Source organism: Varroa jacobsoni, unplaced genomic scaffold (assembly GCF_002532875.2).
Source record: "Varroa jacobsoni isolate VJ856 unplaced genomic scaffold, vjacob_1.0 scaffold_134, whole genome shotgun sequence".
In the NCBI taxonomy this organism is placed as follows: domain Eukaryota; kingdom Metazoa; phylum Arthropoda; class Arachnida; order Mesostigmata; family Varroidae; genus Varroa; species Varroa jacobsoni.
Genome location: NW_019213036.1, coordinates 32,128 through 46,574, shown reverse-complemented (window position 1 = coordinate 46,574; position 14,447 = coordinate 32,128). Strand labels below are relative to the sequence as shown.

The 14,447-nt window shown below is 41.4% G+C and overlaps 1 protein-coding gene and 2 long non-coding RNA genes across 7 annotated transcripts in view; 1 reads left to right on the top strand and 2 right to left on the bottom strand.

The window, feature by feature from the left end:
• Positions 1–14,447, bottom strand: part of LOC111268399 (uncharacterized) — a 58,974-nt gene that overhangs the window by 22,796 nt on the left and 21,731 nt on the right. The window lies entirely within an intron of this gene.
• LOC147753878 (uncharacterized) lies at positions 2,449–5,592 on the bottom strand. Of its 2 annotated transcripts, none has more exons than XR_015314142.1 (2): positions 5,508–5,592; positions 2,449–2,692 (listed from the first exon to the last, which is right to left on the bottom strand). It is a non-coding gene; the product is annotated as an uncharacterized LOC147753878 (long non-coding RNA). The 2 variants fall into 2 exon arrangements; XR_015314141.1 differs by lacking the exon at positions 5,508–5,592 and adding an exon at positions 5,364–5,452.
• The window catches only part of LOC111268354 (uncharacterized), a 39,730-nt gene continuing 30,969 nt past the window's right edge, over positions 5,687–14,447 (top strand). Inside the window, exon 1 of one of the 2 annotated variants that reach the window (XM_022847313.2) lies at positions 5,687–6,383. In XM_022847313.2, the coding sequence (XP_022703048.1) occupies positions 6,370–6,383 (14 nt within the window). In that variant the 5' untranslated portion in view covers positions 5,687–6,369. The remainder of the gene's footprint in view (positions 6,384–14,447) is intronic. The other variant, XM_022847334.2, reaches the window with a different exon arrangement.

The window sequence follows — 14,447 nt, the reverse complement described above, 5'->3', positions numbered from 1 at the left end:
AATGAACCTGTGGTCAGTTTGTCTGAAGATAGCCAAATGACTTTTTGGCATGACAAGCATCCCTCACTGGATGCACTGCACACCGGACCGTTGTAGCACAACAGACCGCGTTTTTCCAACGACGAGAACACCAAACAACAAAAAGTCCTTGTTCGCCGATCGCCAAACAGCTCTAGCGCTAAAAATTATTATTTACAGAACCGCTGTTTCGGCTGCATCCAGTCGTTTCAATGTGGAAAAAACGAAAATCAAAGGGCACTATGAGCGTTATTATTACTATTATTATCATCTAGAAAGTGCATGTGATTAGTCTAATTTGACGGTGTTTTCAGACAGAATTGTTTTGTTTGACAACAACAATATATAAACAACAAATTACCATAGTATTTGTGCAGGTTACCATGCCACACATGAGCGCGCAAACGAAAAGTCGTGATCAAAATGTATGTGATACATTCTTTTTTTTTTTTTTATCTGCCAATATTTTCTATTTCCTTTCATGTAAAAGAGAAAAGCTTCACAGTAGGAAACAATGTAATCACACAAATATAGTTAACAGCTACGGCAGCTACTTCAACGGTGACTGTTTTCTATACAACTTCTGTTCCCTAATTGTAGGTCATTTGAAAAATTGCACCTCGGCTAAAAATCTGGACCTGGGTCATGAGACGCTCGCTATACCCAAAAGCCAAACAGGACGGCAGCCCGCCACTAAAGAGCAGGCAGACCGACAGGTAAATCGACTTGACCCTGCCGATATTGTCGTAGTTGTGTCTTGCTTATTGTGAAATATTAATTTTAGCATTGAATAAAAAATATATACCCGAAAATAAAAGTAATTTTAAGCATAGATCATTCGGGCCGTTGTTGAGGTTCGGGGCAGGGGCAAAAAATCTGTAGGATCTCTTGGCTAGCAGCTGAGGGCTCTCTCTCTGGCATCACCGGCGAAACTTTCTGCCACATTTGTTGGCGGTATTAAGCCTCGTTCGGACAGCCGAAGGTTTAACCATATTGGTGATGGATTTTTTAAGCTCGAATTTAATTTGCCCACCGACTCTACTTTGTGCGCCACCTACGTGTATGTCCCTAACCATCGCCAAAAAAACCGAGCAACAATACGTTACGTTCGTATGGCTGGTCGTAAGGACTACTTTACTGTTGCTTGTTGCGCTCCGTTTCTATAATTTTTTTCACTTCGATTGGTGTTTTTATTTTGATTTTTGGCGGGGCCTGTATATGGTTTATATAGCAGATTCAGTTTACGCCGTAAGGAACAACGCTTCACTAGCGCTTCTACGTTACGAACGATCCTATTCCAAATGCATACGTTTCAGCTGAAGTGCACGACTGTTCGTGCACAGCGGCTACATGTAGATGAGTCAGTCGGGTTCAATTGTCTTACACGCCTTACCTTAGACTTCGCGATTTTTATCACGGCCATGACAACAACGATAGTAGCAGCTACTACATTCCGGGGTCACTGTCATTGCACTGTTCAAATTGGCGGTTGTCAGAGGTAGCCACAACGACGGACAAAATATTTCAGCGTCACCCTCTACCTTGGGGGCAAAATGTCATCACCTAACTACTAAAAATACTGCTATTACCAATTTGTGGTAAAGTTCGCTATTTTTATCCACAAACGGAGACAAAGCGAAGAGGCCTGGCAACGATTAGTTGTTTGTCATTCGCGACACGTCTCAATCGCCAATGGCCGTAGCAGCTGCCGCCTGTGGTTTTGGCTTACATGAGGATATGGCCCCTCGTCGATTGGCTATTGGTCCACAAGTACTTGATTGCGTAGGACCTATACATCGGTGCCAATATCGTGGCGGGCAAAGTCTGTTGTTGTTGTGCTCTGATTGATTCACCGTTTTCACTGTCGATTGAACGCCGTTTTTTTCTAGTCGATTTCGAACACTCACTGAACGATTAGGGTTAACGGCTGAGTGGCTTCATCCAGATTGTTTTTGCGTGTACATGTATGCATATATAATTCACTTGCAATTTTAACGCTTAATTTTTTGTGTTATTAATTATATTTATACACACACACACACACACATATATATACAAAATGCATAACGAAGCCTTTTTCGTACTATAAAAACGATCACAGATTTGGGATAGTAGATACTAACTGAAAAATGCTGCGCACCGTACAGTTTATAGTTTAGCTAGCTATAAATTATATTTTATTTAACCAAGCGTGTCGTCACTATGATAAATAAGCCTATGAATTATGTCGAGGCATGATTACTTCCAAACGAAATTATACGTTTTCAAAATACACAGTTCCAAGGACGTTTCTATGGCTCTGTGGAAGGAGCCATGAAACTTATCCTCCCTTAACAGTGCGTATTGAAATTTGGAAGTGAGCTTCTATACCTGGTTTTTGCAACATAAAATCTATAGTTTATTGATATTGTAACTGATATAAACGAGAGTAGGATAAATTGTGCTTTATTAGACCGTGGATTGACCCGTGTGTATATCTCATGCGAACGGTGCACCGATGCATTCACGCCAAGCGCGGTGGTGTTGCTTGTAATTTATATCGTTGCCAGGCTGCTAAGTTAATCGAGCGTTTTGTTTTTCTCAAGTTATTTTTCAACTTGAGCCCCTCTTTTCTGTAGTTCCATTCGAAGGTCTGCTCCATACGCTGGGAATCATTTTAGGGAAACGCCTCTGTCTGGAATACACGGTTTCAAATAATTGAATTTTCATTTTATGAACAGATTGGGAATCGAGAGACGACTACTAAGTATTAATACACCTTGTAGCGGAAGCATTACATTCTCTACTCGTTCAATATAATGAAATAGTTGAATCGTTCATATAGTACAATCAGTGATGGCTTTATTATAGGAATGTGGGTCGATGGGTCAAAGTGACTGTTGCCGTAAAAAGGCCGTTCTCCAAACTATCAATAAGCCTGCGTACGGCCACAACGAAAACGCTAATAGAGGCTTTCTGTACGCGGCTAATAGGTATGGTAAATACATACGTTGGACGTTACTAAAACGAGCCGTCGATTGCTTTTCTAATTTTGAAATTTAAAAAATATTGTATATCCAGTGTTCAATTGAGACTGAATCACGAGAAAAGCAGGTGTTGCTTTCATAGTCCGGTTGCCCATTTGTAATTGGTAGCCCTTTTTCGACGTGGATGAAAGAATTTGCCCGTTTACGTACACGAATGACGATACAAGTATCACAATGGATTTCAGAGGACGGCAAACGACTATTATAAGGGAGCCGGGCAACAGGAACAATACTAAATCACACATGATTATTCACGGTTTCGCGATGGGTTACATAACGTGTGTCAAGTGGTAGTTTCTACTCGATTTTACAGCACAAGGAGTATTACATTGAATTATTTTCATTTATGAGCGATCTGGTACTTACTGTACTTCTTCTATTCTTTAATATCCTTTTCATGTTATCAGCAAGGCGGCATAGTAGCAGCAAATGCCCATAGTAAGTAGCTTTCCGAGGGGCTTCGCATCAATACCTCTATGTCTCAAGTTTTACATCCAGTATCGCCGTCGGGGCTCCCGTCAAACGGTTGGCTGGCCGGCTAGTTCCCAGCATTCTATATCACTACCCATTTTTATAGGAGCTGTTTTTTCGCGGGCTTAAAATGCCGCTATTCGGAGATTTTAAAATGGTGTCGTCAAATCCTGCTGCTGCTAGACGTTTCACGTTAGTATCAAGATACAAGTTTAACAGAAAGCTCATCTTTTCCGAATCAGACAAGGCTTGACCCACATACTTAGTACTTGTTACAGGTGCTATATCTATCGCGATAACAACTACATAGAATTATGCAGTCTGTAGCTATTGGGTTAACACGAAGCTCTATGCCTGTATGGTGGTACTATTTAAGGACAAATAGAGCTGGCTGGCCAAAAAAGTCACACTGTTGCAGGAGTTCGCTTAACTTTGCCGTCACAACTTAGTCTTGGGAATGTTCCTTTGAAATAATCAAAGTTTTACTAGGTTTCACAAACCTTAAAGCGTTTACTATTAACTAAACTAGCTAGAATATTTAAATGTTCTACAACTAGAACAACCTAAATATTTTAGTCAATGTAGAACTATTGTCTCTTACTTTTCATCTGGCACGTGAAACGTCCATAGTAGTAGAAAAGTTTAAAATATTAAACCGTAAGTTTTCAAATAACGGTATCCGGCAAGAGAAGAAGCAGGTAGATTTAAACATCATGTGCCCTAAAAGGCACTAGTGTAAGTAGATAAACATTTGACCGACTGACGATCCTCAAAAAAAAAAACTGTAGATAAGCGCATTGTCCAGGAATCGTTCGGCTGCGTTTTTACCTGACATCGTTTGACAGGGTTCCAAACGTTCATAACGGCATCTGGTCATATCCAATCATCGACTCTTTAAATTTCCTTGAGAAAGGCGCACTTTGCTCTTAAGTTCCGAGCCCGAAGTGGCGTTGACAATTAGCCAACCTATGGATAACTTCCGTATTCATTGCATAAAATTTTTCTAGCCATCAGCCATAAATGATTTGAGTGGATATGGACGAAGCCGGTTCAAAAAATAATCAATCTGACAATAAATCCATCAATTGAAGAAGGTTTAACCTACGCACTTGGTCTCACATTTGCGGCCTACATATCTCCTAACTGTTAAGAAATACGTCAGCTGATAAACGATGGCATCAATTAGCGTTGTCCTATGAGATTAACATTTCCTTATAAAAAAACAAATCCGCTGCGCAGGCCCCAAACCAGCAAAGTGTTAGGTACAATTGAATACGGCTTAAAGCATTCGTCATTTGGTCCACATAGCGCAGCCATCCTCTGTAACTTGTTGTTGTTGCATCTAACATATATTTTACCCCATTATGTTTACAAATGCTGATGTTACACAATCTGCAAATGTTTCCTTGACACGGTACGCCGTAAAAGTTAAACTGAGCTAACAGTTTAATGTTTCTGCGTTCTATTGTTTTAGATTAGAGGTGCTAAACAAACGGTGAAAACAAGTTTATATCCTATCAGATGACACAGTATTGCATGTACCGACAAAACTGAACGAGCAAGATAAACACTATATTTTATATGGTCATGATTAGGCGCAATCGCTAGCCACGCACAAGCCGTTCCCCAGAACCCTGAAGCATGTGTACCCGAGGGGATACAATCATCGATGACAATAAACTGACGTGTGTTAATAGTAATTGTCCCACAGCAACGAGCAGTCCCAGCCACCGTCCCCACAGGGGCACAAACTACAAAACTAAGGACTAATCACCTATCAAACGAACAGCAGACAATAGATATCAATAGCTATAACAGTTATTGAGGAAAAAGCAAGAAGCACGCAACTGCTACTGTGGGGTAAGCAAACGTCTGCCCTCTCTGATCCGTGTTGGGCATCATCATCAGATCAGTTGCCATTGCCAGGCCATGCCAATGTTAGTTCATAGCCGATCGCTATAGACGGACAAAGTCTATGAGTATTTTTTTTACCAGGCGTAGGCCACTGTGTTAGACCTCGTTCTGTCTGCGTCACGTGCAATTCCTTCGCCATGTTGCCGCTGTGCTGCCTTTGCGGCCACCGTAGCTGCTTCATTTACCCTCGCACTCCTTCAGCTAAAAGGGGGCATTCAGCGCGGGTGCGCCATCATTCACGAAACAATCTGCAGTGCGGACAGAACAAGTCTTGGACGGAAGCGTCCTGCTTGTAGTCGTGTGATTGTCGTTGTGGTTGTCGTCTATTGTTACTGGTCATCGTCGTTTTGGTTGTTACTGTTCCTTTGTAGTATTCTTCAACATCTCCATGAATCATTATAGAGTCGAAAAAAAGTTACCGTAACCATTATTGATATCATTCTAACCAAACACAACACTAGCAGCATTAGTGAAAGTCATTGTACAAACCGCAACGGTTCGGCCATTCGACGACAGGTGTTTACCATCGAAACGCGGTGCGCGTCTCTGTGTATATCTCAGTGTTGGGTATTGTGAAGGTGCCAAAGACTTGCGTATGTACTTCTGCACTAAATGTAACGGTGTGTAATAGATATGCTTGTAGTGATCACATTTATGTAGTTTGTGAACTTCCATTTTGCTCCTCCAAAACGTGAAACTGTCCTTACAGTCCGCCCGCCCCGTGTACGTGCTCCGTTGATTCTAACAGACGGACGGTTTATTCAGATCGATCAAGATACGATTGTATTATTACCGTGTCGACTTCTTCAGCTCGCGTACGACTTGGCGCCGTCAAAAAAGTCTGGACGGTAGCGATTCTTTGTGTCAGCCATACTAGTAAACATTGGCAAAGAGAACGACACACATTAAAAGGATACCCCTCTAACGATTCTACGGCAGGATGAATCCGTTCAGGTACGTCTGCTTGAAACGGATGTTTATCTCAATGTTGTTTGCCTATTTATGTGGGTGAGCGGGTGTGTGTATATGTATCAATTGGTGATCTAAGTAGATAGATACGTCCATCTTATTGTGTCCGTGCGCTTGCATCCGTATGTAAATGCGTGCAATCGGGAGACAAATGCGTGACGTGATGTGGTACCGCACGTCGGCAATGACGATTCGCATCATTTCTTGTTTTCGTCTTATGCAAACATTGTGGAATTCACGCTATAAAGCTAAATTGGTGGTAAAGGCACGTCATAATTCAGGAGGGAAGATCGGGAAACCACGTGAGCCTGCCTTAGTCGGAAGGATCTGTACGATTTCAGCGATATCACTACTTGATATTTGCTATACAGTCATTCTCATATCGGTTGCGACCCCAACTGATCAGCAGACTGTGGGGCGAAACACATATGGACCTCAAATAGATTACGGTAACCCCGGTACTACCTTTTCGTCAGACAAAGGGTTTGTAGGTTTTTAGTGAACTGACGAAATCGCTGGTCTTTGCTTGCTTATATTCGGGATCTGGCAAGTGCTTCGGGCCGCACTTGGCCTAAGACTTTGCACGATTTGGGCTATCGAATGCAAATGGCTCGTTCAGACGTGCAAATAGGAAATCATGGAACTTTTATGTTTATGAATGTGCAAACAGAATATACCGAATGATATTAACAGTATAAATGAACGACGATGTGACGCTTTTCTAACTAAGGTACTGCTAACGTATCTTTCCAACCAAACCTCGTGCATTTAAAAAGAAAGTTCTTAAAGGGCTCTGTTATTACATTGCTTTAGTTCTTACGATTCTATTCATTTCATCTAAACAATGTAGAACTTACGTTAAAATAAATAAGCCCACCCATATACGTGTTGCTTCATCTGAACCATCATGATCAAGATGTCACACTTGCAGTCTTATTATGCTTCCCGTGGTTTTACAGAGAAGTTAGCTAGTAGGCAACAAACAACTTGCTCTGCCGCTTTTTGTAATAAGTAAGTTTGTTGGACGGGTAATATGGCGGCTTTTGCAAGGTATGTATCACACCGGAAACGATTGGTTAGTTTTTCCGCATCATGAACAATATCTAACGTCACGCTACATGCATGCAATGCTTCTAATACGCCAATAACATCAGCTATCTATCTGCTTCAGAGTTACTTGAAGTTGATTTTTGCAATGGGCTGCCGCTTCGTTTGGCGGTATCTAATGCATGACTACTTTATACTTGATATTTTTGTTACGACTATAAATGAGTGTGACCACAGCGTGGTCTGCTGGCTGGTTTTGATTTTAGTGGAGGTTTCCCTAAGATCAATCTTCTTTGACAATGGCAGTAAGAAGAACGAGAATTGTTATCTGCATTGCGTGACGGCGCTCAGGGCACCCAATTTGTGTATGACTCAACGCCAAGCATACCTGAGTCCAATAGTTAACAGCCGATCATTATTTGCCCACAGACACATGCTAATTAGATACCCGTAGTGAAACCGACTGGTAACCTGATCGATCCTACAGAGGCCTTCCTTCTGCTGTTTATGGGCAATTAGTACCAGCTGTTAACACTTTTGCAGTGGCAAACCCCTTTTTTTGGATTCTCTCCTACCTGACCACGTCTCGAGGACGACTCAGTTCATAACTAATGTCTTAAAGCAATTGTTACGTTTCCATCTCTGGTTTGTCCCAGTTTTCACCATCGAGGAGCGCTGCCTTTCGCCCTGTTACTATCGTTGTTGACGTTGCCCTCGATGTTCCTGTTTCTCCTGAGCCGAAGGGCTTAGCCAATGAGAGAATACCTCAAATACGCCGCAAGCTAAACCGTTCAACATAATCTTCGGCGCTGGGTTGTCCTGTTGCTTAGTCTCGGAGGACATATGGGCATCACAATTGCACTGATGCTACGTGCGATTACTTTCCTTAGACCCAACATCATGGGTCACGTTAGGCTACCCATTCTACGAAACGGGGCAGATGTTCTTGCGGCGTCACGTGGCAGGGTGTGCTATAATGCCGTGATGCTGTGGTAGCATATGTGACTTCACGGTACAGCAGCTTCGCTATCCTTAACGCTATCCTAAATACCGCAAAATCAAAATGTGTCACAGATCTTCGTGGCTCTGACTTTCAACTAGAACGTTCTGTGGACTCGGGAGCACTGAACGGACAATGACGGACCGAAGAAAGAGAATCAACGGCGGTCATATTCTACGCTACTGTGGCTGTAGTCTGATGACGTGACATGTAGATGGCATGGCCACTACCAGTGCTTACCACTGCTGGCGTCGGGTCGGGCTTCGCCTCGTGAATCAACTGATCAACCCATCTGATGACGTATTGAATAAAAGCGGCTGCTTCTGCTGCTAGCGGCGCTGTCTACCGCAACGTTCCATGCACTGGTACAACAAAATCGCTTCGTATTCTATTTTTTATGGGGGGCAACAAACGCCTTGTGCTCTAGCTGTGACGCACGGCGAACATTGTTAATATTGCATGAGAGGAGTTGTGTTACGGCATTCGATACTGCTGCGCCATTACAAAACATTGTATAATTACAATATTATGTCACCTGTGGATCGCCGGCTTTATATTGTAAACAAAGGTATTAGTCAACGCTATAAATAGCTTTATTATGCATCCAGATGCGTATATTTGTCTGTATGTGTGGGTGTGTGTGTCTTCTAGTGTCGTCAAAAATATCAGTTGGACAATCAGTGACCTATCTATATTGTCATAGGACAATATAATGCGAGATTCTCGTCTTTATCATCAGGTGACGCAGGCCTAGTGAGCCTTCATGACGCTTGGTTCGTCGGATATAAAAATGATATAGGTACTACCTATTTGGGTACTATATAGATAAATATATTTGTTCATATACATGCATATTTTGTTGAGAAGATGAGTACTGCGTGAGGTGATGTGATCTTTGATGACCATTGAAGTGTGAGGCAAGTATAGAGGTACTGGCATCAATATGAGAGATGACTAATCCTAAGTGTTTTCGAAACGTCGCCGAACATAAATACAGCCAAAAGTGAAGAAGCGTACAGAAAATGCTATTGTTATATTGACTATATAACTAATACAAATCATACATTACGTGAGTAAAAAATAACAGGGAATAGTTCTCACTGTCGCTGCGATGGCTTGAGAAACGGCAATCGTTGTATAAGAAAAATTGGCTTAAACTAGCCATTATCTGAAAGAGAGCAAATAGGCTTTTATCAGTCGGCATCAAGCACGCTCACATCTGTAGTTTTTCTAATTTAGAAGGGCTCACAAGATGGAGCAAAAGCTGTATCAGTACAAATGTAAATTGGCTTAGATTTAGATGCAACGACTTATCTATACGGTGACGAACAGAACGTTCAGCTTTTTGTAATGATAACTTTGAGCTTGAGCATCTTGATGCACCGTAGCCAGCACAACGCTTGCAGCCATCTGCACAGTGACTGAAAGAAAGCTAATCTCATTTAACTATACAAGAAAAACAAAAACCTATCGGACACTCCGCTCGAGTTTGTCATCGTTCAACATATCCTATTATCGTACCCCCCTCTCCAGCCGCCCGACAATGATATCTAAGCGTCGATTGTACTTCGTAAGTCAGCTTTTTCTACTGACGATGGATTCAACAAAAGACCAAGAGAATTATGTGTTGTACGCCTTGCTTATGCAACATACGAAAAACCCGCATCTGCGTGAGATAGAGCAACGAATGGAACCGTTATATCACGCTGAAGTTCCCGAATTACTTCACTTTCAATGCCAGCGAACCGCTGTGTTTTGCCTGAGGTACAGATGATTTTTACGATTCAAAGATAGAACCTTTTTTTCGTCGCTTTTTTGGGTCCGCGGGACGCCAGCCGTGTCGATTAACGCCGTCCCAAATTTTACGCAGATATGTCCCCAAAATGCCCCAGTTTTAGCCTAGCTTCTAGTCATCTCCGCAGACAACCTGAACCAGCATACGTAGTGTGCATTTTCTGTACCCTAGCAGTTAGCGGACAGCAAATGGCCCGCGAAGTTATTCTTGATGAAGAATGTTACTATCACGTCATATTTTGGAAGTTACATCTGAGGCGATAAATCAGATTAGCAAATGCATCCTAGAGAGTTGATGGCAAACCAACAATCAGGCGGAGACGAAAAAATCAAATTAAAAACGATCGAAGATAAACGTTTACGTTTTCTATTAACCGTTGGTTAATATAATAGCTGCATGGTAGGCAACAAAAATGTAAAGCTTAAACCAGCAGGGTTCTGGAAAAGCCAACTTATTTGTCGTGTCACAGTGAAAATGGCTACTGATCAACTAACTGGGTTGAATTTTGTCCGACAAGAAACGTCCGATTGGAATAAGCTGATTTCGAAATTCTCCATAAGTAGCAAGCAATGGCCAAAACAAGCGTTCGTAGCACTGAAATTTATCGCGAAATTGGTTTCACCGCAGGAAGGAAGACCCAATTGTTAGAGGGAAGTACGGTAGGAAACCTGTGTTAAGTCGGTGCGCGCGTTGTCGCTGCCACAGCAGGTCCTGTCGCTAATCGAGCGTCAAATTGGCCTTGGTCAAACGTAGCAACAATAAAAACATGTCATTACCTTGGTAACGATAGAAATAAGAACAAACATATAATTGATCGTGCTTTTCACGGGAGAATCAAGTAATGGAATAACTATTATACTGTATCTATATATATATTAGAAGCAAATTCGGCGGGCTTTGAAATTTCTTAACTGATTCAGCTATAATTATGATTTTTTTATTATGTGGTAGAAGTTCTTTGCTTCAATTTTTATATACCTGTCGCGGGGCTCCAGTCGCTTCTGAATAATGACATACTCGTCACATGAACGTTCCTATATGTAATTTCTTTAGCCATAATATGATCTACGATTTCTTGGAGTAAATCGATAGCTTGCCGGCCAGTACTGCTGTTTAGGGCATTGAAAGCTCCGTAATCACATCGATTTAATCAATGAAAATGGATGTTCCATTGCTCAGTTTAGAAAATAAAGTGTGGCGGTGAGGCCCTGCGTTGTCATCGAGTAACCAGACGGCATGCTTGTCACTGAAACGGCCCATAAATGTCTTGAGGAGCTCAAGGTAACGGACTGCATTCGTCTTTTTTCGGTGAGATGTTTTTGACGTTCATTCAAGCACTGCTATCACCTAACGTTCTACATGACATTGTCACCGAACTCGATTTGTTCCCAGGCCGACGCCATTTTTGCGTTTCTTCTCTGTCTGACTGGCGGCAAGAATTGAACCATGCCTTATGTAAGGCGATTCGCGCTTTTTTTTATTAAAGTATTGTAAAATATTTCCAACTAGCTCTCAGTCAATTCACGGCACAACCATTTTTTTTTAAACAGTTCATTTCAGTATTCCACCTATAATTTGCATGTGAGATACGGGTTTTGGCCGACAGAGCTCTCGGATTCCAGCTCTACTTTCGAAAAACGGCCCCCCAAGTGTGGCAGTGCGCTCTTGTCCTTCAAATTTTGATATCTGGCTACACTATAATTTCCATTATTGAAACACTTCCATCATTTTCGTACTATGCTTCTGCTTAGGGCCTCCTTGCCTAATACCTTCACCAACCTTCGATGAATTTGCAACATTTCTGACCTTTAAAAACAAAAACTTGAGCACTGAGCGTCGATTCTAAAGACTAAAATTTGTCTCTTTTCGCTAAACTTATTTCTCCTGTAGTAACCCGGTTTTCAGTCGCAAGCTTTCAAAGCACTGAAGTGTTTACCAGCCAGCTTTAATCTGCTAAGGGTGCGCAGTTCTGAAGGTTTCAATTTCCAAGTCAACTGGGTTCACTTAAAGTAGTTTGATGAAAAAACACAGTTAATATTCAAGAGAGGCTAACAAGAAGGCTTAATACGACAGCGGAGAAGATACTCTGATTCTATGAAAGGCCGGAGGGTCATTCCAGAATAAGTTCCTCCAAATATTCCGCACAAGAGCACTGAAGTGAGATAGGGATTCAAGGTGCTAGGCTCAGTCAACAGAGGAATAGATTTTCTTAGGTTAACTTTCATCCAGCTCTAGAATATACAGTTCGTTCACCTATGTCTGCAATGGAGAAGAGTTACGGTTTTACCTGAGGCCTCTTTTCAGTACGAACTAATGACCAGCATTAATGCCGACGACAGTAATTGTCGATAGGTTGCAGTAGGAATGATAAAGCAACATATGTTACACCTCCATTATCTTGATACATAGTAACGTCAACCGAACGCAGTTTGATTAAGTAGCTGTCCTATGAGTGTGTAATGATGGCAGTCAGATATTTTAGAAGTCTGCAAACATCTAATGTAAACGGTCATCAGTATTTTTGCACAGATCGGGTACTTCACATAGGTGCGGCGCGTCCACTAAGGAGACTACCTGTTCAGTCAAAAGTGCCCCCGCTTGATCCTATTGTCTTGTCGAATTTAATCTTTCACCCTTCAACACTAACGGCCGCTCAGGGCTTCTGTAAAAAAGACAGAGAATCAACCGTTTAACGGCTATGTTTAATTCGTATGTATTGTCTGAATGAATCGAACGATCTTTTTCGAGAACGAGTCAGCCCACTCGTTCTATTATGTTTCTCGCGTTAAGTAGAAATGGGTAATGCCGGCGCACATACATAAAGGTGCCGGGACAGAGTATTCTTTCCGTTTGGCCTGCCCGAAAAACATTGCATGTAAAAATCGTGGCAGAGCATTCGATGTATCTTCACCGTCGTTACTAAGGCATATGCCAATTTCAGCCTTGCCAAATTCGTTCACGAAGGTGTCTGTGATAGGACCACGATACGAATATGACGCCTTACTCATTAGGTTAGAGCGAAGAAGTAGGTCAATGTAATAGGCTATGCTACAGGAAGTGTATTTTCAGCAATGCAATCCAAACCATCGCATCTCGCACCCGACTAATAATTTCCAATCAAACCAAGCGACTATTAAAATACACCGTTTGCGAATTAAATTAAAACATAAATTTCGTCTATTGCTATTTTTCTACATGGGAAAATGGCAGATAGAGCCGTATATCGGAACACTATCGCTGTCTGTAGTTGAACGGGAATTGGAACAACTTTAACCTTCAGCAGAGGCGTGAGAAGCGGATACACGATATATATATATATAATGATAAAGCGTATTAAATGAGTGATTCTACGTCCAACTAAACAAAGCAATGATCGTTTGTCTTGGCAATTTATCATAATCTATGTGACCATATCTAGTGTGAATCAATACCCTAAAAATAATACCATTTCTTTAAAGAACCTTAAGCGAACTTATAGCGTTGACCTAAATATTAAACATTATTAAGCGAAGAAACTAAAAAGGTGATAGACGCATGTAAAATCTAAATGGGCTAAATAATTTTATTGGTAAAGGAGACTCACTTGGATAATCTTGAAACGACTGTCCAATTGACGATTGAATGTAACATTCAACAAAAACAGCTTTTACGTAAACGCAAAAAACGGATCAAATCAGCGCACCGATAACTAGGAAGAATATTTTAGCTTTTAATCAATCGCTCAGTGTTCTTGCAACTAAAACGAGGGTGTATACGAGAATGAATATCTGAGGGGCCTAAATCCTGCCTAGATCAGTGGCTATAAATTATTCATACATTGGTTAACACAGATGCTGAACTTAGCGGCAGCTCCGTTTTGTCAGGCCAACTTTTCCGTTTGCCCTAGACGTTAATACTATAATAATTAGCAATGGATTATCAAGGACATTATGAACTTACTACTTAGTGTGATATCTTCGCGTGTAATCGTGTTTTGGTTAAGCTGCTCATTGTAAAGAAGGCCGCTTGTGTAACATCGACCCCCTGAGGGAGAGGTTCAGGACTAGAGTAGTAATCAGTAAGCAAAACCAAAATGAAATACAGTACGTATACTTAGGAATATAAAGATTTCGAGTGATGCGCATTGGGATTATTGAATCTCGTTATGAAACGCATCACGAAGAAGAAATAATGAAGAACTGGTATAACTTCACTTGAAACATTACGA